General features: G+C 42.8%; 1 protein-coding gene across 1 annotated transcript; it reads right to left on the bottom strand.

The window, feature by feature from the left end:
• Positions 1 to 5617, bottom strand: LOC144733386 (uncharacterized). Its single transcript, XM_078615284.1, has 5 exons — positions 5540 to 5617; positions 4826 to 4943; positions 3406 to 3502; positions 2096 to 2152; positions 1 to 1562 (listed from the first exon to the last, which is right to left on the bottom strand). The coding sequence occupies exons 2-5, from the start codon at positions 4895 to 4897 to the stop codon at positions 1429 to 1431; spliced, it is 360 nt and encodes a 119-aa protein (XP_078471410.1). The 5' UTR covers positions 4898 to 4943; positions 5540 to 5617; the 3' UTR covers positions 1 to 1428.
• Positions 5618 to 22341: the final 16724 nt, after the last annotated feature.

Here is a 22341-nt window from a genome sequence, read left to right as displayed (position 1 = left end):
GATGTTTATTATTCTGTCAGCACATCAACAAACTGGGCTGTAATTGTTTTATTGTTTGCTCAGTCGCCTCAAATTTCCGACACACAGCAGGGCATTCTATGAAGCAGCGATAACCATACATGTATAAATATACGAGGAGTTTGATGTTATCTTCTCAAATTCCAGTTGTTAAGTATTACCACAGTACACATTTATATAATCTGATCATTATTTGCAATGTACCAATATTGATGCTAATCTGGCTGGGTGGGGTAGCAGTGGAGACCATGGATTGCAATTTGAGTTCAAAATTCAGTCGGGAGTTCCTCCAGGGTTGATAATATCGGTACCATAGTACTGCCCCCAAACCCGTTGGAGCAAAAACGAGTTTGACTTTTTTTTTACGAGTATAGTGATGTACAGCAGCTTCAGAGTAAGTTGAGCCTGTACATAACAATGTATTTTTGCAATGAATACCTGGCAAAGACGTTAAGAACAGTTAACTAATCACTAAAGTTTTTTTTTATTTCAGCTATGACATAATCGCAACATGCCTCTTTTTGCAAATGATGCCACGTGATATTTTACGCGGGTGCTGCATTTTCTTACCATGACGTGTACTTCAGCAATGATCGAGCGGCTCATCCAATAGGCCAGTGACTAAGTGTGAGCAGCCGAGTTGGCTCAATGCTTGGAGTTTGAGAACATTTGTCCTGATCGAAATATAAACATGCTACATATCCACCCAGTCAGCCGCATGCGTTTTAGCTTCACTGCTGAAAATGTGCAAAATGAAGTCACCTGTTTTCAGTGTGCCACTCACCAGAAATTAAAAGTTTTGTCCCAAGGCAGTGGTCATAGCCAATATAAGTTGTAATAGTCATAATATCCATATGTCCGCATCCATTTCCAAGCTCAGGTTCAGGGGCCGTTTAAACCGAGTTATTAGCAATTTCAAATGAGGACCTTTAGAGTTTGGGTGTTAAGAGCTGTACAATCCAGAAAATATTAACTTTTAATGATTGTTTTTATTTATTTGGAGAATACAAACAATTTTGGTAGCTTTCATACTACTGCACTGCTTTTGATTGAATAATTATAAGACGACCTTTAATTTTGTAAAAGATAAATCCACACGTGTTGAAATTACGAGATACAATATATATGAAAATAAACAATTGCTCAAAATCATCAGGAACTGCAAAATGACATGTTCATTCATTTGCTTGAGATGTGCGTCCCACAAATACAAAAGCGGTAATCTACTCATCAGAATAAAGGCGTAATTCAGACAACGGATGCCACGACCAACGTTTAGAAATAGGAAAACATGATTACGTGCCTTCCCTGCAAAGTATGCATTTGCCATATCCAGAAGAAGAAAAAAAAAGATTCACTTGCGCGGAGTGCCGCGCATGTGTGAAGGAGCGAGAGGTGGAGGCTGCATTGTCAAGGTCTGCTTCCGTTGATCCGCGGGTGTCGGTCACTGGTGGCCAGGTAGCTTACAAGCCTGCCCAGTGTCGCCCTCGCCCTCCCGCTGTCTTGAAAACGCTCGTACGAGGGACTGCCAGCATGGCCGGCACCTTCGAGTGAGAACAACAACAACAACTGAACTGAACTGATGACCATCGTATTACAGCACGAGCACGGTTGGCTACATCCGCACATATGTACAACAGATGCAACAGCTAGTGCAATAGTTGTGCGTCGTCAGTGTGCACTTAATTACCCATCAATTAACGTGCAATCAGAGGCATTCCATTGCTGTTTGACCCTTTATCTCTTTATCTGTTTAAATATAAAAAAATATATTTCACTCCATTATAGGTGATTTATGTGTAATTGCCATTAACTTTACGTACGGGATTAATGCCTTCTACAGCCTGTATTCAGAGTTAAAATATAAGATTGTTACTTTTATCTCTCGTGATTAACCTGGTAATGTCTATGCATCCTCTAAAGAATGTACGTTCTGATGATCTGACTAAATTGCATCGCATTAATAGTGGTATAATCCTCTTGTCCACATGATTTCAGCAGGGGTAACATCCCACTTCGTGACATTTAACAGCTCACAGCAGAGACGATTGGGTGGTTCATAAGTGTAGGTACTTACCGACAGGTTTGGCCGATCTTCTGCCCATTAATCCGTCAAAAGTATCATCCGAGTAGTCTGTTTCCACCACACAGACGTACTGCGATTATTAGGATTACTCATGTTCACTGAACACAAATAATTAACGAAGACTTACAAATGATTAGCACTCGGGAAAGAATTGACAGAAAATATTTTACAAAGAAAATGTAATCATTAGCGCCGTTGTGGGTAAAATAAATTACAAAATAGATAATCACGTCTCCTTCATACTTTTTGCAGTTCACCAGCAAGCCTGACTGCTGTCGAGACACCGTGTGTTGAAACCGGTCCAAAGTTTGCATGTAGTACATAAATGCTGCTGAACGTATCCTCTCTCAGAAGGCTGTATGGGCCAATGGGTTATATAAGAAATAATTTTATTTGGAGAGACATGTAGACTGACGGAGACATTGCAGATCTATGTTGCTATTACAAAGAGATTAGACAGCACCGTATATTAATTGCAGGGAAAAATCCAACTAAAGCTATATAAATGACTTGCTTCATTTCATACTCTTTGGTTCTTTCGGTAAAGTCACGAGGGTATAAAATAAAATAAATCACGACGTTTCGGGCACAACACAAGCGTCTGTCACCAGGTGGGAAAGCATGGTCTGCTGCTGAGGCAGACTGTCACGAAAGCTTAAAATCAAGATTGCTTCTTTTCATAAAAGTGTCATTAGTAAGAAGACCCAACATAAGGTATATATGGTAAAGGGAAAATTATGCAGAATAGCGGTTTTGGGAGTTGTCAATTATGTTTTGGTGGGAAAATTGTTGACTTAATAACTTCTAATAACCGTACTACGGTGCCTGACGAAGGACATATACCATAACTGCATATGAACTGCTATCACGGGGATCAACAACATGCTGCAAAGAATATGGAACAAAATCGGAAAAATATACAAAGACACATGTTGAAAAGGATAATTATTTTTTTCCCCACAATTTTACGGATAATTTTCCAAATTCAGATATGGGATATGACATCGGCACATTAATCAATGCTTTAATATAAAATATTTCTATTCCACCAGGACGTTTAATTCATTGCAGTCTGCAATATATTTCAGCCTGAAGAAAATGCCGAGCAGCTGTGGGAATCAAACCAGCGATCTGGTCATGACGGTACCCTAATGATGATTAGATTAGCCACCTGCATTGCGCACGTAATAAAAATAATTGTGTGAGTCGGACATCCATACAAATGACATGTAAATTTGTATCATAGGAGCAGACCGAAGCCTTATAAATCATTCATATTCAGACAAACTGGTTTAACTTACCATATGACCTTTTCCCCATGAGTCCCACAAAATCGTCTGCTTGAGGCCATCTCTCCCTCTGCGTGGAGGGCACCCATCTCTGCACCGCCCCGCAACTCTACATGGGGAGGCAATCGAACATTTAATATGTTGACCGTTATTACCATGAATTAAGTCATTTTTAAATCATGCTCCCTGTCGGAAACTGCCATCTACCAATGTTTGTCACAAAAGTTCTGCATGCCACAGATGCGATGTTTTTTTTAAGACAACGCAATTTAATCCACTTGTTTGGCACATGGAGATTGTCTGCTTTATTAAACCACGAGAGAACAGAAAATTACTCTGCAATGGTATATAGAGAAACATTGAATCTCAAATTTGTGGAATCCATTTATCTTGTTTGCTTGCAATAAACCAATATATGTTTCAAAGCAGCAAAGCAATTTTAATCCAATTTCTCAAGCGAAGCTTGACCTCGCCCTGCCTATTCTGTCCTACACACGCTAAACACCGAGTCCTAATCACAGGAGGTCACCAGAGTGACTCAACAAGCGACGATATTCATCATGAAGTGAACACACAATTCACTCATATTAACAAAATAAGTGATAGATAGAAGGAACCTCAATTGAGTTACAGCGTTATGTGTTGCGCGTGCTTGTTTTATATACCAAATTTGAGTGAAGTAATATGCTTACACTAAATAATGCGTTGATACTAAATAAAAACACACTGGAGAATAACATACTTAAAATTACACCACAACCTAATTTTAGGCTGATTGCGAAGACTCTCTTTACACTCATGTCCTTTATTAATCCCATTTACTTTCAGATTTTTTGCAAGGGAAATCGAAGACAAAAGTAGGTGCAACAATGGTAGAATAAGGTAAGAGATGAGTGCAAACAAGGGAGAAGTGTAAGAAGGATTGTCATGTAGGGGAGAGAGATACAGGCTAGGGAGGAGCCTTTATGCAGAGAATGTTGGCTACGTACGACGCGAAAGAAGTTCAACATACATACAAGGTTGGAGTGAAAAAAATAAAAAGGGGCGAACAGTGGGGTGGAGAGTAGAGAGGTACGAGTGGTAGTTAGAATAGTAGGGAAGCGAGGAGAAGGGAAGGGGCGGATTCATTTCATTTCATTTATTTGGTATAGCCCTATGAGCCATTCGGCTCTTGAATCGGGTGCAACCGCAACAAACAAAAAACAAAACATGAACAAGAAAACATCTTAAAGTGTCTATGTGACTATGTGCAAACAGAAAATCCAAGAAAAGACAGCAAAATATTGCAGTAAAAGCACCGTACACCAACGCTGTGTGCAAAAATCCCAGTGGGATCAAACGATCCGGGTTATATAGAGACGCAGAGCATTGGGCAAGAAAGGAATGGGGCAAGGTGGGGTGCCGAGGGGGAGGACAAGGGGGAGCCGCATACCAAAGTCACGCCGTGCAACCACAGCGCGGCGAGCAGCAGCGAGGCGGCGAGCAGAGCGTCCAGCTTTGCCATGCTTCCTGCTCGGTCCTGTGAGCGCGCCCTCTGTGGAGGTCAGCACCTTGGACAGCAACAACAGCAGCATCAGCAGCAGCACGCGGCAGTACGACGGCGACGACAGCACAACACCGACGCTTCACCAAAGGCGCTCACTCAGCAATGTTTCATATTAAATGAACCGTACAATTTTTTTTTTTAATGCGTATGAAATATACCGGTGAAAGAGGATACCTCTGATTAGTTGGGTCTTTCGGTAAAGTCACGTGAATTAGATACAAATCAATAAAAGTAATAAATATGAAATACACAAAAAACTTGCGACGTTTCGATCACAACACAAGCGATCGTCTCTTTCCTCCTGATGACGATCGCTTGTGTTGTGATCTAAACGTCGTAAGTTTTTTTTATATCTATTATTTTTCAATTAATTTGTACCTATCTACGTGACTTTAACGAAAGACCTAAATAATATGAATTCGTGCAGTCACGAAAGCTTTAAGGCAGGCGTGCAATTTCGCTTCAGAATTAAGTTTCAACCAGAGAGCTCTAATTATTGTATAACTCGAGCCTTGAAAGAACCTCTCACCGTGCCCAACAGAGCACTTTGCTGGCGAGATGATCAGCATCATAAAACAGAGACCACGAAGACTCCAGTACCTGCGTTGAAATGGGGCCGATGCTGGTTGCAGAAGAGGGCTGGGTTTGACGTGTCTGCCGTTCTGCATCCGTAAGCCCTGCCTGGTTTTCACGGCAGCAGGGGCCTCACTTTTATAACCACAAGGGGTGGTGGGGTGGGGCTTTCAAGTTGGACCATTAAGGTACCACAGAATTCATTAGTGGGGCTGCACCTGTGCGTGGATGTGAACGTCATCTTCGACGAGCCTGATTGGAGCGAGTATGAGTTTGGTGGTGGGAAGGGGTGGAAGGGGATGGAGGAGGGCGTCTCGTGCTTCAGTCTTCCCACTGCTCCATGAGCCACCGATGCCACGCGGTGTTTTCCAATCACTGCGATGCATAGGGCATTTGCTTTTGAATGGAAAATTTTGAGAAACAAGGAAGGATGGATTGTTGGTTGCTGGAAAATTTGATGTCATGGTAGTGGTATGTTCGAGCGGGTAAAGATTAATATTCAAACTGTCTATTTGTATTGATGGTTACATTGAGCTTTATGATGGTAATATGAGCATATGATAAATGCACAAAGAGGTTCACAATGTAAGTGTATTTTTATTGTATTTCACAGTGCATAGTCTGGGTACAATACAACCAAATTATGTGATATTACAGTCCGTGGCTACCAAAGCAAATATGTTTTTTCGTTGCAGATTACAAATAATTTTCACAGTTTGTATTTGTGTCACAGCACGAGCACAGTTTCTTACACATGCTTATGGTGCCACAGGGTCTTTAGTATCTATGTGTGTGTATAGATATATCTATGGTTAATAATGGCCCACTATTGTTGGGTCTCTGCTGGAATTTAATTTCTAGATTTGAAGCTTTCGTGACTGCAAGGATTCATACTCTTAGGTTTTTTCGGTAAAGTCACGTAGGTAAAAAAATTAAATTAAAATTACTTTTATTAATTTTAATTATATTTTTTTACCTACGTGGAATTTAAATGTTAACTCAAGTACAATTTGAGATTGTGGTAAAAAAAACAATTCCAACCGGGCTTTTACCTATCATTTGTTATTAAGTTATATTTTACTCGGTTCAATAATGAATAGTATTGGTAACTTCCATTTAGAATAAAGTGCTTAAAAATCATACAGTCTCCTGCAAGAAGTAAGTTTTGTAATATTTGAGCAAATTTTCTCGTAATGAACGTACAGAAATTCTGCACATTGCTGCCGTTGATTAAAATAGATATTGTACAACCAGAATAACATGACAATATATAGTTATTAGAACTACGGCGTTAAACAAAAACACTTGGCTGTGGCGGTTTCAGTTCTCTGTGCTGCAGATTGACTCTCAGAATGGATATGAAAAGGCACGTTAACGCTCGCCATCGTTGTCAATCAATAGCACTCAAGTGCCGTTTAAAATACCTTCATATAAGCTGATAATTGTGCAACTAATCGATGGCACAATGGACAGCATTCCTGAAAAAGATGTTTTTCCTCAAAATGCTTTAAACAACAAAACAGTGGATCAAAATGAGCTTAGCAGCAGTCCACTGCCCTAAGTGGACAAAGGGACAGACACAATCTGGTTATGCAAGTCGGGCGAGTTGTGAGCATGAATTTCTTGGTAATCTCACGCTTTGTTGTCACTGCTAAATGCCTGACAGGCAGGTTAGCTGAAGGCTAGCATCGTGATTGTAGGTGCAATACCGCCAGCTGTGTTTCTAGTCTAACCAAGGCCGGTATTTTAATGGCAAAATATGTTACCGTTAGCCTGTTCTAATTGATTATTTCGTATGGCAATATGTTGAGGAGCTGAATCCCAATGTATAGTTCTGCTTGCCAAAAGAGAGAGAGAGTTCGTGCTCGCCTGTCAAGGGGTGGCATGATACCGGACGGTTCGTTAGCGACAAGGCTTTTAAAGGCAAATGAGTTAAGAGCAGGTTTTGTCGAAGCTAATTGTAGTGCTCGCTGGCATGTTAAGGCGAGACAACACATGTCAACCTTTAACTATGTCTAGTAGATTGTGCTCCTGAATCAAGTTCCGTTCCAAGTAACTACTGCGAATACACACAGATTCTGTTTGATAGAAAATGCAATACGGTTTTGATCAATATGGCGTCTTAATGCAACTGAATCTCAAAACGATGTGCAGGAATAGTGCAAGTCATAGGAAAAGAGATATTTGTTTTCGCTAAAAGAAACATCGGTTATTGGCAGAGGAGAAGCAGTAGGGTTTGAGCACAGAGTGAAATACCATTTTTGTAAAAAATTAAATCCAAAGTGGTGGATGGTATGTGGATGAATACATTAATGTGCAAATAACATTTTAATTTTTAACTGGTTAAAAATATACACGTAGATTCCGAAGCTTTACAAATAACATGACGCATTAGGTTGCTGCGTCAGTAGTACTTATACATAAAATAAGTGGTTTATATAAAAATCATCGGTTTTCTTTCTCCTGCCCAATGAAAGGTACACTAATGTAATCTGTAGTATGTGAACAGACAATACAAAAGGAAATGTGAATGAGCTTTTATAATTCGAGACTCATCGCAAAATGCCGCAGTCACTGCGTCCCCTCCCCGTGGAAGCAAATGCACACCCTCATTTGTTTTTAACCTCAATCGTGCACCTTAATGCCAATGCACTGCAAGCGCATTGCACCCTATTAGGTAACCCCCCCCCACCCAAGTGGTTTGTAAATGAGCAGCATAAATCTGCCTCTGGTCCACTACAGTTGCTGGACGCCACGGTGGTGAGATGTTAACTATCTCGCCGAGGAGACAGGAACTCATGGCTTCGATCCCCACCCTGACGCATGCTGCTGCATATTTGGAGTTTGCGTGTTCTCTCTCTCTCCCCGTGGTTGCGTGGAATTTTCTCCGGGTTCCTCCAGTTTTCCCCTCCACATTTAGAATCAACAAGCGTTGAGAGTATTTGGCTGCTACAAATTCCCTCGTGATGTGACACTTTGTTGAGCTATCATTTGTGGCCAAGTCGCTTCTGAAAAATAGCTATATAGCTCCAGTGGGCCTTACCTAGTAAAATAAAACATAGTTTATTAATATAGTTTTCACTGTCCAGTGAGTCAATCTACAAGAGCAGGAACCTGAGGTCCTTTCGGCAGATTTGTGGGTTCTCTGTCACCTGGTGGAAGAAGTCGACCCTCTCACTCAGAGGCTGGGTAAGCCAACCATGAAGCATTTCTTAAGGAAGAGAACAACCTTCCCCGTGCCCAAACACACACACACCAATGAATTAATACAAAGAAGACAAACAATAGTTTCACGTGAAAAATGCATTTGTCATTTTCCCCTTATGTTGGAAATTGGGCCATGGAAGTGGAAATCGCAGAGCCACCTGTGACACCACACAAAGGAGAGGGCGGCACTACACCACTCGCTTTGCATATCAGAGTGAGGTTCACAGAGCTGAAAATTAGCCAAATTACTTAAAGAACCACATTTGATGCGGTTGCTTGTTGTGGTGCAGTCATTGGCGACTCGGGTGAGACCATCAACTAACGACACTTGAGAATCCAGTTTAATAGCAGGAAGCTCCCTGGATTTGAACCCAGGACCTTGATAGTGCCAGCTCAGGGTTCTGACCTCTGAGCCACGGGTCACCTCAATAGTTCATATTTAGCATCACAAAATGTCAGAGCAAGTGCTTTTAGTGGTGATTTGTTAAATCCAGCACAGCACACGAAGAGATGGTGTGACCTACACCATGGTCAGTTTTGTCTCTCCGGAGAATTGTTGTTTTATAATATATTGGAGACTTCAATTGACTGGGACAAATAGGGTACGAGTGAGGACAGCAGTTTCAGAAATGATTTACAACATGCTTTGGTCAAGACCTCGCCACTGCCTATGCTATTGCTATGTAAAGGTGCAGCCCTGCAATTGCTTGCTCATGCCACTGCTGTCAAAAGGGTCTAAACTATTCCACTCTGGCCAAAGATCACCACAAGTGACCGGCCAATTTACTGCGGTTTACTTGTGTGTACTGCTGCGTGGACAGAGACATGAGGCATTTAAGAAACCTTCCCATTATTTCAAACTGCCACTGAAATATCGAATCGGTGACCTCTCGATTGCAAGACCCGGTGTGCAAACCATCACACCACGGCAGCGACTATTGCTTATGACCGTGCTAAAATTGGGCAGCGTCTCGGCGAAGCTTCTCCCAAGAAGGCAGGGGGCTTGTGGGGCAGCTCACATAGGCCTGGGGAGGAATGTACCAGAAACGCACGATAGCAAACACCGGCTGGAAGAAACGAGAATTCCCCCCCCCCCACCCCCAGGGGCAAAAAATAAAAACAGATTTTAAAAGTTTGCGAGTTGAGCACAGCAGTTGCTGAGACAATGTCAGAAGCAGTTGTACCACTTATAGCTTGGTGCAAATCAGGTGTTCTGGTTTTTTGAAAAAAAAAAAATCTTAAAGCACAACCCTTGTGGAATTTCTTTTTTATATTTCATAGTTTTTTTATTAGAACTAGGACCCATTTCTAACAGAGAGAGGAGTCCTTGCCTATGAACATCTACCAGTTCACGAGCATTTGTTTAAGCAAACCTGGCTGCTGATGAGACACTGGATATCAAAACCGGTCCAGAGTCTGCTTGTATTAAACCAATGTTGCTAAATAAAAATTCACTCTCGGAAGGTCCTAATTGTGGCCAGTGTGATGTGCAAAATAAAACTATGATTTGTTTTATGTGACGAGACAAATGTGGCCGGAAAACATGTTGTCAATGTATTTTACCTTGCGAAAGAGATGTGAGACTGAACATTCAAATAAAACTTCAAGTTCAGTGATGTTTAGTGGAGACTTAAGCATTAATCTTTCTCTGCAAGGCAAGTTTCCCAGCAGCGGCAGTTCCAAGTAGGGGGCGGGAGGGCATGGGAGCGATCACCCCCACATCTCCTGAGACCACAACAAACATTGTTATTCTACCAATATTTACGAGAGAAAATACATTGCTAGAAATATTTCATACAGGTCCGTATTTAACAGGCTTGAAATTTCAGGACTGCCCAATCCCTTGGGAAATTTCTAGATCCAACTATGATTCCCACTACAAATTTGAGACCAGGAATTGCATTCCCCAGTTAAATTGTCTTTCAAACATAAGAGGCAGTGGTTGTATATCAACAACTTTCATAGATGGCGCAGGTGTGTGTCCTCCTGTATCAGTTGAAACCCTTCAGTCCATTCTCCTCAGCCAGAAACCTGTAACAAAACCAGGTGAGTGCCAGCCTGTTTGGCCTTTAAATAGCGAAGATCGTTTGTATGAATTCAATGCAGAAATGATAGGGAGGCACGTTTGAAATTGTGCAAACGGTAAAGCTGTTAACGGCAGAACGTCTAAATCCTATAAAATGTTTGAAAGAATTGGGCAACATTTAATTCAGTGCTAACATAATTAATGAGTCCACTTGTTTCAAGATAATTTTTGGTGTAAAGTGGCCGAGTGAGGCAAGGGCTTATATTGAAATGTTCACGCCAGTTTGTTGAAATGATGTCTCTCCCTAGGATACTTAATTCTGCACAATCCTTAAAATAAGTGGTATCACTGGAAGAGCGTAATGCAATCTTTGTAATTGCTTCTGACTTTGCTCACGGCCAATCAATGCCAGGGTCAGTCCACTTCCATTCTCCGACTTTGCTGATGTCTGCACTCTAGCGGGCTCATCGTTCGAGGACGCCGAACACATATTAGACTTGTTGGTACCAATTCTAGATTTGAAGCTTTCGTGACTGCAAGGAATCATATTCTTAGGTTTTTTCGGTAAAGTCACATAGGTAAAACATCAAAATTAATGAAAATAAAATAAAACAAAAATCACGACGTTTCTGAGGCAACACAAGTCTCCGTCATCAGGTGGGACCGTCACAGCCGAATTAGCTGCAGCTAAGAATATTGTTGGTACCAATTGAGCAGAAAAAACGTGTTGAAAATCAACAATTACATCAGTATTTTTCGATTTAAAGCTTTCGTGACTGCAAGGATTCATCTTCTTGGTTCTTTCGGTAAAGTCACGTAGAATGGAAATAATAAAATAATAAAAATTTTATTATATTATTTTATTATGTTTTATTTTAATTATTTTATTATTTCCATTCTACGTGACTTTACCGAAAGAACCAAGAAGATGAATTACATCAGTCCCCTACACATTTATAAAGGTTATCACTACTGCCTAGGTTTTTGCAGTTGTGTTGCATAGCTCTCGTTGTTCCTCACGATGCCTGCCGTGTCGCTGACTGTGCTGGGAACTACTCTACGTGGTGGTAGCTTATTTAGTAAGAAAATCCCAGGACATAAAGAAAACGTTCAGAAACCATGCCGAAAAGCACGCGGTACAAACCGAACATCAAAACCATGAGAGGAGTGCAAAGTAAAGAAAAGACAAATCACTTACAAAGATACAAACAAAACTATTTTTTCTTTACCAGGTAAAGCCCACTGAGCTGTTAGCTTATTATTCAGAAGCGACGTGACCACAAAATAAAGCTCAACGAAGTGGCTTATCACGTGGGTATGACTTGAAGTTTTGCCACGTCAGGCGAAACCATGTTTTTCTCTGGCCCACGGGCCACGATATGTGAAGACAAACAACATTTCCCAAAGCAACAGCAAAATCTTGAAACACAACAAAAAAATCGCTTTCCAAATATCTAGACCCCTTTCCAGATCTCAAAAGTGATATATCCCCTGTGCGGTGTCGGGCACTTTGTGTGCGCAAGCTGGCGGGACCAGCCTCTCCCCCAGGCCCCCCGCCGCTCCACACGGCGCTTCTCGTGTCGTCCCTCTCCGAGTTGCATGGTTGGCTACGCACAGTGCGAAAGAAGTTCAACATACGGCCGCCGCACTGCAGCGCCCTGTCCCTGGGGTCAATCGCCGGGTCGTAGTAGTCGAGTATCTGTCTGGCAGGAACAGGGCGCGAGGTGCCTGCCTCGTGGCGTCGCCATGGCAGGCCCCGCCACAGCGCAGACCACGCACTCAACCACAATGACCGGTTAGTGCTGGGTGGGAGATCCCACTGCAATATTACGCGTTCAATTGTAGCAGGATCGCGGAATCTAGGAATTTGTCAAGCCACTGAAAATCGCTTCCAATACAGAATAACGACAATTCTGGAATCGCGCCACAATTTGATGTAATGTTTGGCATTCTTCCATCAGTTGTGGTGTTATACTATTGGCACGGTCCCATTGTCTTACAGACAATTCCAAGAATAGGATGGATAAATGATGGCCGTTGTTACTGTTAAATGGCACTACGTTATTTAAATAACTGGAATTATGTAATGATGCACTCATGGAATTTACCAGTACAGAAGACTGGAGTCCAACTTGAATCCACATGTCCTGATGCTTCAATGCAAATCAGCCAGTGAAGAGTGACATCAGAATTTATACCGACGTCTGTCTGCGTTGTCAATTGATAAAGGGTCACGCTTTCGTGTAAACAATACGTCACAGATTTCGATTTAAAGCTTTCGTGACTGCAGGGATTCATCTTCTTGGTTCTTTCGGTAAAGTCACGTCGAAGGGAAATAATAAAATAATAAAAATAAAACATAATAAAATACAATTCTCACGACGTTTCGGCCACAACGCAAGCAGCCGTCCTCAGGTGAAGAACAGGACGCTGTCTTTCCGACAGACCTCTTCTTCACCTGAGGACGGCTGCTTGCGTTGTGGCCGAAACGTTGTGATAATTGTATTTTATTATGTTTTATTTTTATTATTGTATTATTTCCCTTCTACGTGACTTTACCGAAAGAACCAAGAAGAATACGTCACAGACTTATTGATTCGGTCATCGCACAATGTCACTACACCAATGAGGCTTGTCATAAAACAATAATTTCTAGTTGTTTTCAGCGTGCATGCATGACTGCCGTAGCGTGATACAAACAGGAATGGCTGTTAAATAATATTGTTAACCTGCCTACCGACATCACTCCAGTCTGTGTGCTTCACGTAACCGTGCATTCAAACAGAGGCGCATTGTACCGCAGGACCCACGTTTCATTCTCATCATGTACCGCGCGCATCCAGATCAAACTGGCAGCTCCAGGCACCTCAAGTCCCATCCGCAGCGAGCAGTGACATCTGCTGGAGTGTTTGCGGCGTGGCGCGTACAGCACACAACTGGCCTTGGCTGGTGGATACAAACTCATGAGCCACGTTATCGCAACAACAAAAAATGCAGAACGCTGCACTTTGGCAACATGTGGCAGAGAAGTGGTGAATAGCCTCGTGTATCGATGAGTCAGACTGGTGCCACTCGACCGTTCAATTCCCAGCCACGCAGTCATTTCGAAGAGATGTTGTCACCTGCTGGGTGTAATTTTACATTAAAGAAAAAGAACCCGCAGCAGTCATTTGTAAAGGAAATCTATTGTGGTTTGGCCCAAGTTCTCAGAATGATCAACTCTTAACTACACGAAACCCGCGATCATAGTTCCTTTTCAATAACAATCTCAGGCTCAACGTAAACAAAGGTTATTAATTCACAATTAATTTTCACCGGGTTTTCATTAAGTAAGACAAATGGATAATACTATTCTAACTCGTAAGTGTTAGTGAACTTTACCGAATTGTATATCCAGTGGTTTACGATCAACCATACAGTGGCGGATTAGGGGTGTTGACCACCATGCCGAGTTCATTCATCCAGCAGTGGATCGGGAATGGCATTTGATGCAACAAAAAAGTTTCTGCCAACTTGGCACACTTTTACAAATCTCTGCTGACAGAATACTCACTCATCAGCAACGTATTTGTTTAAATTGTGCTTCACACGACTACATTCTTCCGTTGAAATGCAGCGTGATGGTATCTTAGGTATGCAGCTGTTACTGCAGTTGCATACCTACATTTTATTTTATACACACATATACAGGGTGCTTAAAAAATTTAAAACGTTCTAGGAATATCGTTTTCATCGACGAGAAACGGATAATACACTGTAACATGATAGAAAATGTATGTTAATAGCTTCAAAAAGTCAAAGAGTCTCCACTTGTTCGCCATCATTCTCAACGCGTTCCTGGAATCTTCTCCAGGTGGTCTACAGGGCCCGGAGGCAGCACATTTCTCGTGGTCTTGTTGTAAATTCTCAGAAGTGTTCACATTGTTTTGAAGCACCCTGTCTATATATATAGACTCTGTTAACATACGTCGGGGGGGAGAAATGAGGAGGGCCCAGAGAGAGCCTCTTGTTTGTGAAAAGGACCCAGCGTGAGCTGTTGTCCTCCCTGCATCAACCAGCACGACTCGCTGCACAACAGGCCCGCATCACACGCTCGTTGTGTGGCTCCCATTCCACCGACTCAGCCCTGCGCAGGCAGAGATGATCAACAGCACAGTGCGGCGAGATGCTAGTGATGACCGCTGCCAGGACTAGCATCGTGAGTCCAACGATGGCACCCCAACCATAGCCAGGTTCATGGTTCTCCGATTATGTTTTCTGGTTGTACCGCGTATTGTTCGGCACGATGTGCAATGTTTCGTTGTACACGTGCTGGAGGCTTCGTCGGCGTGTGAATAACTGAACGATTCAGTTCCCGAATAAGCTCCCAGCATGTTGAGCGAAAGATGGGACAACATGCCGATAAGCACACGGTACACCCCAAAATACATCACAGTGCTTTGCAGCCCAAGTGTGAGACCCTAACCCTAAACTTATGTTTTGAAGAGGTGGAATTGTGGAGTCTCGTCCCGGAAGATGCTGTGCATTGAGCCACAGAGCAACCATGCATAAACGTAGCATGCAGCGGCACACATCCTGTGTGTTTCTTGATCTCTTGTGGTACCAGCATTTTAATAAAAATGTCAGAATGAATGTCCTGGACATTCGATATATCCAGGACATTGATGTTGCCCCAAGGCAGCTTCCAATCATGGGCCACCACCGAGAATCTAACATTGTCAGTAACAAACATCGCCAGGTCCACTCAGCTTCAAGACCTCCCATGAGAAAACCAGCACATTGCTCCTCCAGTCGACGATTTTTTTAAAAATACGCACTGACCACACCAAGCCACCAGAAAGTGTCTCACCGTGCGTCGGTCGCCAGCGGACACAAGTTGTCGGAGCCAATTCCCAAAAGTGCCTCTCCTTTTGAGCACCGGGCAGTGTGCCCACACCAGCGTGCCGAGACAAACACGGCTCAAATATTGCAGGACAGTCGTCATTTTAAGCCCAGAAAACAGCTAGCTGGTCGTAGAATCATATATGTGCCGCGCTAACTGCTACACCACCGCTTCCCACAGACAGACACATATACACACGCACACACATACGCACACACGGTTGGGAAAACACTATCATTCATAATCAACGTTTTTGGGTTTAGATCGCGTTATTTATAAATGTGTCGTAACCCTCCACCACCCGACACGGCCAATCAGTAAAAAAGTGTCACGTTGACAAAAGACAAATAGTTCACTGCTTTAGCCCACCGGTGTGTTGAAGCGAATTGCCCGATGATGCTGGATGCAATTACCAGCGAAACGTCGTACTCAAATTGTAAATGTTGTGGTTTCACGCTTCAACACACCGGTGGGCTAAAGCAGTGAACTATTTGTCTTTTGTCAACGTGACACTTTTTTTACTGATTGGCCGTGTTGGGTGGTGGAGGGTTACGACACATTTATAAATAACGCGATCTAAACCCAAAAACGTTGATTATGAATAATATTGGTCGCGAAAGCTTACGTGTTAAAACACTATCAGTTATGATTATTGGCCAACCTTGAAACGATTCTAAAATTCTGACAGTTTTTCTCATCATCTTAATGTTTGGATATACAGTACACAATATATAACTAGTTTCTACACCTGCAACAACACTTGAATGCTTAAGAGGTAAAATAAAGATGACACTGCAACCAACCCATAGCCACAAACTGCTCTTATCTCATGTAAACTCGCGAACAAAGATTTAATTGCATTCAATTGCAGGTATGCAGCTGACTCAAAATGACATTCAAAATATAATTTAAGCAATCCAGCATTCACGAACACTGTGCCCATGTTAAATGAAGGGCTCCGCGTACTTAATATTTCAGAGAAACCCAGGCCCTCCATTTAAGACGTGACATTCTTTCTAGAGCAAACATTGCATTTGCAGTTAAACGGATTTAAAAATGCGCGTTTGTGTTGCTTTTAGATAACACATTATATTTAAACCTGCCGATGTCCGTGGCTGTCGGCAAACAGTTATCAGTCTCCCCCCCCCCCCCCCCAGAAGCGTACGGTTCTTTAACAAAGGGGATTTGTCACGGCGCTTCGGTTCTTACAACGGAGCAATTCCTTCCTGGCAATCAGCACGATGGTTTTACGCCACAGAGCACATGGGTCCTTACTCAACCTCATCTCGTGACTAAATACCACGCGGTGAGAATGCGTCTGTACATTTATCATGTTTCTAATGGCAGCGATAAATATTGCATGGATGCATTATTATGGCAGTAGATGACGGTATAATTTTTTTTTATGTATTTGTAATATCAACATTCTTTCACAAATGCATGCGGGGAATTACTAGACTTTTTAAAGGCCAAGGGCGGTTTCTGCACACAGTGCCCGAGCCACTGCATTGAGAGACAATTTTCACCGAGACACACGACTGCTCCACCAGTGCTGTACATAGGCAAACAGGTGGACATCCATGGGGGGGAGGGCACGTAGGTAGTTAGGTAAGCCCACAGGCAGGAGCAGAAGTAGCCAGGTGGTAGATTGGTACAGAGACGGAGAGGCAGTTTGGTCGGCAGGCAAGCAGTCAGACATGAAGGTAAGCAGACTGGTAAACATGCACGTAGACAAGTAGGAAGGTAAGGGGCCGTCCATAAATGACGTCACGCACCTAAAAGGGGGGGGGGGGGTCAGACATTTGTGATGATGTGTGACGAGGGGGTGGGGGTTGAGAAATGTGACGTCACATCAAAATGCGCAACTTTAAATAACTATAGAATTGTTATAACAACACTAATTGTTATAACAACACTCCTACAACATCGGAGTGCAGCGCCACATTAAATACGCACTACAATGACAATAGTTTAAAGCGATAGAAATATGGTTTTGGGGGGAGGGGGCAAAGCTTTGTGACGTCATATTTCAGGGGGGGGGTCTGACTTTTTGTGACGCCGTGTGACTAGGGGGGGGGGGGTCAAAAATCGTCCAAAATCGCGTGACGTCATTTATGAACGACCCCTAAGCAGGCGGAGAGGTGGGACGGTAGACAGGTATGATGGCAGGCAGGTAGACAAATAGGTAGGCAGGTAAGCAGGCATGCAGGCGTGTCGGCAGGGCGACTGCCCTTGGCGCTGCAGCGCATAATGTTGAGGCACAGCTCCAACGGGTTGCTGCCCATCTTCTGGGCGCAGCCCCGCGGCGTCCCCCCACTCGCATGCGGGAAACGACGAGCGGATGAACGCAAGCAGCCGTCTTCAGGTGGAGAACAGGTCTGTCAAGTAGACAGAGTCTGACTCTGTCTACTTGACAGACCGAAACGTCGTGATAATTATTTTATTATGTTTTATTTTTATTATTTTATTATTTTCCTTCTACGTGACTTTACCGAAAGAACCAAGAAGATGAATCCCTGCAGTCACGAAAGCTTTAAATCGAAAAAAAGAAAGAGAGGTCACAAGAGGACGGACGCGAAAAAAAACAATCCGCAACATCCGAGGTGCTAAAAAGGGGTCACAAGCCACCCGTCGTCCAATTACTTTGTCGGATTACAATTCCTGAATTACTTTCCTGTGTTGCCGCCTTTTATTTTTCGTGTTTCGTTTTTGAAATCTTAATTGCGCCGATTTTGTGGCGTCTCACCAATGGCCAAATGGCTGCAGGTTTCAATTCGCTCGCGAATGATCCAGAGGTCGTGCGTCCTGTGCAAGCACGACGAACGTGCAAGTGCATTCGTGGCCATGTTCCCCTTCTCAGCGAAGGCAGCAACATCCATTCGGAGATTTGGGGCACAACGGTGGCAAGACGTTAACTACCTCGCCTGGTATACATGCATCAGGTCGTGGGTTTTCGATTCCGACCACGACGCCTGTATATTTGGAGTTTGCATGTTTTCTCTCTCCCCGTGGTTGTTTTTTTCCCTGCGGGTCCTTCGGATTTTCCCTCCACATTTCGAAACATTTGTTGAGTGTATTTAGCTGCTACAAATTTCGACATGATAAGCCACTTCCGTTGAGCTATCATTTGTGATAGCCAGGTCGCTTTTGAAAACGAGCTATCTAGTAGCTCAGTGGGTCTTACCTGCTAAAATAACAACAACAAATTCGTATTCGTTTCGTGTTTTATTAAAATGCCATCTCTAATAGCACAACACACGATGACATGAAATAACCCTACAGCAACCACATGATTTCACGCCTGCTCTGCTTCTGATTTTCTGATCCTTTAAGAGTGTAGATTACGTGGCAGCATTTGATCAAATCATTAGCATTGCCAATTAATTGTGTAACTGTTAGTCATTACGAATTCAAATTTTAGTTGTAAATATTCATTGAGAGCCATGACTCATGATTTTACTTTTGGAGCTACGGTATAATCCTTCATTAAGATCTGGAGACTATTTAACTCCAGGAATATGTTATAATTTTATGTATTAATTTAACAATCAGGCATGGTAGCAATACCCTTGAAATATCATGGTTTGGAGGTGGGTTGGTGGATAACAAAGAGATGGAGCCGATACGAGGCAGGAAAAATCATGACAAGTCCATTAGGCGGGGTGAGTTTATCTCTAATGAACAGCGGTGACCGCTATGCACCTAACATTCAGAGCCAGCTCCTCGGGGTGACTGAGAAGCAACTCAATTTCAAGCTAAAGAGGCCATCACAGCCAATGTAGTTAATATCATCGCCGCACCTCGCCATCATTTCCTCGAATCTTCCAGATCCAAAAGCAGTACAGTCGACACTTGACCTCCCACTTCAGCTCTTGCAGGATTTCACTGATGGAGTGTTACACTGAGGGTATGAATGTTCGTGTGCTCCGATATGAAATGGAATCTTCCTCTTTATTGGTACCTGCCTGATTGCTGTCCAAGAATAGCAGAGTGTAGACAGTAGGTGCCTGATAACGTCAGTGTGAAGTTTGCAGTATTATCCCCTTGTGCGTATGTATGTGGTTTCTCGAGGCTTTCTGGTTTTCTCACACACAACATTCACGAAAATATGTCGGCCAAATATAAAACAAATATATACTTTACCTGGAGAATAAGTTTAATAAATTGCATGATGTGCTTTATAGCTCAGTACAAATGTTTGAATCTATTGACAGGATACCGAATGGGGCAGGCAGGTTTTGTGCGTTTCAGGGGACTTTAGCCATCTTTCAGTTTGACGCCTTCCATTCTTTTTGAAACCACAACCACGTGCCGATTTGAATTATCTCGCCAGTCGCAGGTTTAACGGCTCGAAAAACACCATCGCGCCCACAAAACCTACGCACCTTTTCCTTTCTACCGGTGACTTCGTGTCTAGCCTCCTCCAGGACAACGGTAAGTGCCCCTTCAACAAAATGTCGTCCCAGCATCCTTTAACCCCTCCACTGCTTCTGGCTCCCTCCGAATGGTCCCTGGGCCCCAGCTGCTCCCTGAGCTCTCCTCCTCCCCTCACGGCGGTTCGGCAGGCCACCACCATCACCCAAAGCTGGAAGACGGCCTCTAAACGAGCACCCAGCTCGCCAGCAGATTGCAGGTGTCTCCATCCATGTGTGCCGAGCGGCAAGCATGAACTTTGTGACCGGTCACTGATTAACCATCGCATGACTATCACAAAAACGCGCGAATGCCTTTTGAGTTGCAAATCGCCGTGGAAGTCGCTTAAACTGACAGCAGCTTATTAAATCCTTTATATTAAGTTCACTTGCTTGCACGCTTACGACCGTGCAAATCTTTCGGTCGTGTTTTAACCCACTTCCCGTGATCCAATCGAGCTGACATTTTGCACACAGACTCGTTGTGCGTGACAATTTATTTTCGTGAAATTTTTTTTCCAAAATTTTACACTTTTTAGGAAAAAAATAATAATATTTAATTACCAATTGCTTAATGGTGGCAGGCAATCATCTGACCCATAGGTGGCAGCCATCTCAAGCCAGAGGACGAGAGGACTCTAGCCGCCACGCATATAAAGGATTTATAGTGAAAAACTTTGTTTTTACGGGTTAATTTTTTTTTGGCTCTAATTATTTGTCATTATCTTCGAGGACGTATTAATTACGTGAGTGCTGCTGCCGGTGGTGCATTTGGAATATCCATAGGCACGAGGCGTCTGGCGACTGGTCTCTTCGAAATTATGCCTTCGTACATACAGCCCTCGTACACCATTTCACACGGCCAATGTTACCCTGAAAATTTATGATAACCGATTCCATTGATGCCAACAGTAATTTCCTGGTGCGGAACGTAATTATTTTCACTATCAACCCGAACCCGCGAATGAAAATGGTAAGTTAACATTGAGTCGAATGGTAGTCATTGACTGTGATGATAAGCCGTTGTTTTATTGTGTGAAGAGGTTCAAAGTACATGTGAAAGCATACATTTTATTGATTTTACAGCACCTTTGACACGTTGGCATATTCTAGCATAATTGCTTAGATCAGTAATCGCAGAGCATTAACTTCATTCGTGAGATAATAATAATTTACATGTATTTGTATGGCGCCTTCCACTAATGTATCAAGGCGCCTTGCCAGAATATAGAATATAAAATATTGCAATCAAACACCCTGACACGAGTATATGATTGCATATTGTCAACAGGACCCTTAACGCCATGGTACTTACCATGTGCGAGTGACATGGCACGGTGTAATACTGAAACACGTTTGTGAGCACGAAAAGCAGGCGACTGTTGTCACACACACAACTAAGTTTATACGTAAAGGCGTAAACATTTTTTTTTAACACTTAATGTTGTCTGTTCGCCACGAAGATGAAAGACGTTAAATTCCCACTCTCTTTGGCATGGCCAAACATGCAGTTGCATATTGTCATTGATCTTTTTTAGGGATGAGACTGCTTAAGAAGGTAAGCGAGTGTCGCCTTTTCGTATGTCGGCAATTTTCCGATTGTGCGGCTGCACGGTGCATTCATGACCGATGATGTGTCGAAGCGGTTTTTAATTTGCCTAACCCGAGTGAAGTCGCAACATATCTAAAATGGCATTACGTATCTACGTATTTTGAACTTCTTTCGCAAGATACGTAGCCAACCGTGCTAATCGGAGGTGCGGGTTAGGCATTAATCTCATCTCTGGATTTTATTCAATTGAATGTTTTTCTTCGATGGCTCAAGATAGTGTGTGTACACAAAATAGTGTCCACTTATTTTGTGATATTTTACATGCCGACAAACAACACAATACGGAAATATTTATGAGAGATTGTTTTTGCAACTTAATTTTTCATAATACTGTTAAGGTCTTTGGGATTACATCGCGTTATTATAAATGTGTTGCAACCCTCCACCACCCGACACGGCCAATCAGTAAACAATGTGTCACATTAGCAAAACGCCAATTAGTTACGTCTTCAGCCCACCGGTGTGTTTGAGGAGTGAATCCACAACATTTAGAATTTAAGCACCGTGACGTGTCGCTGGTAGTCACATCCAGCATCTTCGGGCGATTTGCCAGAAGAGTGAAGCCATCCACCTGCTTCCAGTCTTAAATAGTGCAGCAGGATGACGTCATCGTTGTTGAACCCCATCAGGTTTCGAGATCAGAGGCGGATGTGGGGGGGTATTGTAATTATATAATAGATTAGTAATCAG

The sequence above is a fragment of the Lampetra planeri genome, chromosome 2 (genome assembly GCF_965212315.1).
Source record: "Lampetra planeri chromosome 2, kcLamPlan1.2.h2, whole genome shotgun sequence".
In the NCBI taxonomy this organism is placed as follows: domain Eukaryota; kingdom Metazoa; phylum Chordata; class Hyperoartia; order Petromyzontiformes; family Petromyzontidae; genus Lampetra; species Lampetra planeri.
This window is presented reverse-complemented; position numbering and strand designations above follow the sequence as displayed.

Bases quoted from the DNA above. Each gene is read 5' to 3' on its own strand.
- LOC144733386 (XM_078615284.1), bottom strand. From the start codon at position 4,897: ATGGCAAAGCTGGACGCTCTGCTCGCCGCCTCGCTGCTGCTCGCCGCG. The intron at 2,153-3,405 runs GTAAGTTAAACC...TGGTGGAAACAG, and splicing joins CATGGGGAAAAGGTCATATG to ACTACTCGGATGATACTTTT. The intron at 1,563-2,095 runs GTAAGTACCTAC...TCTCACTCGAAG, and splicing joins AAGATCGGCCAAACCTGTCG to GTGCCGGCCATGCTGGCAGT.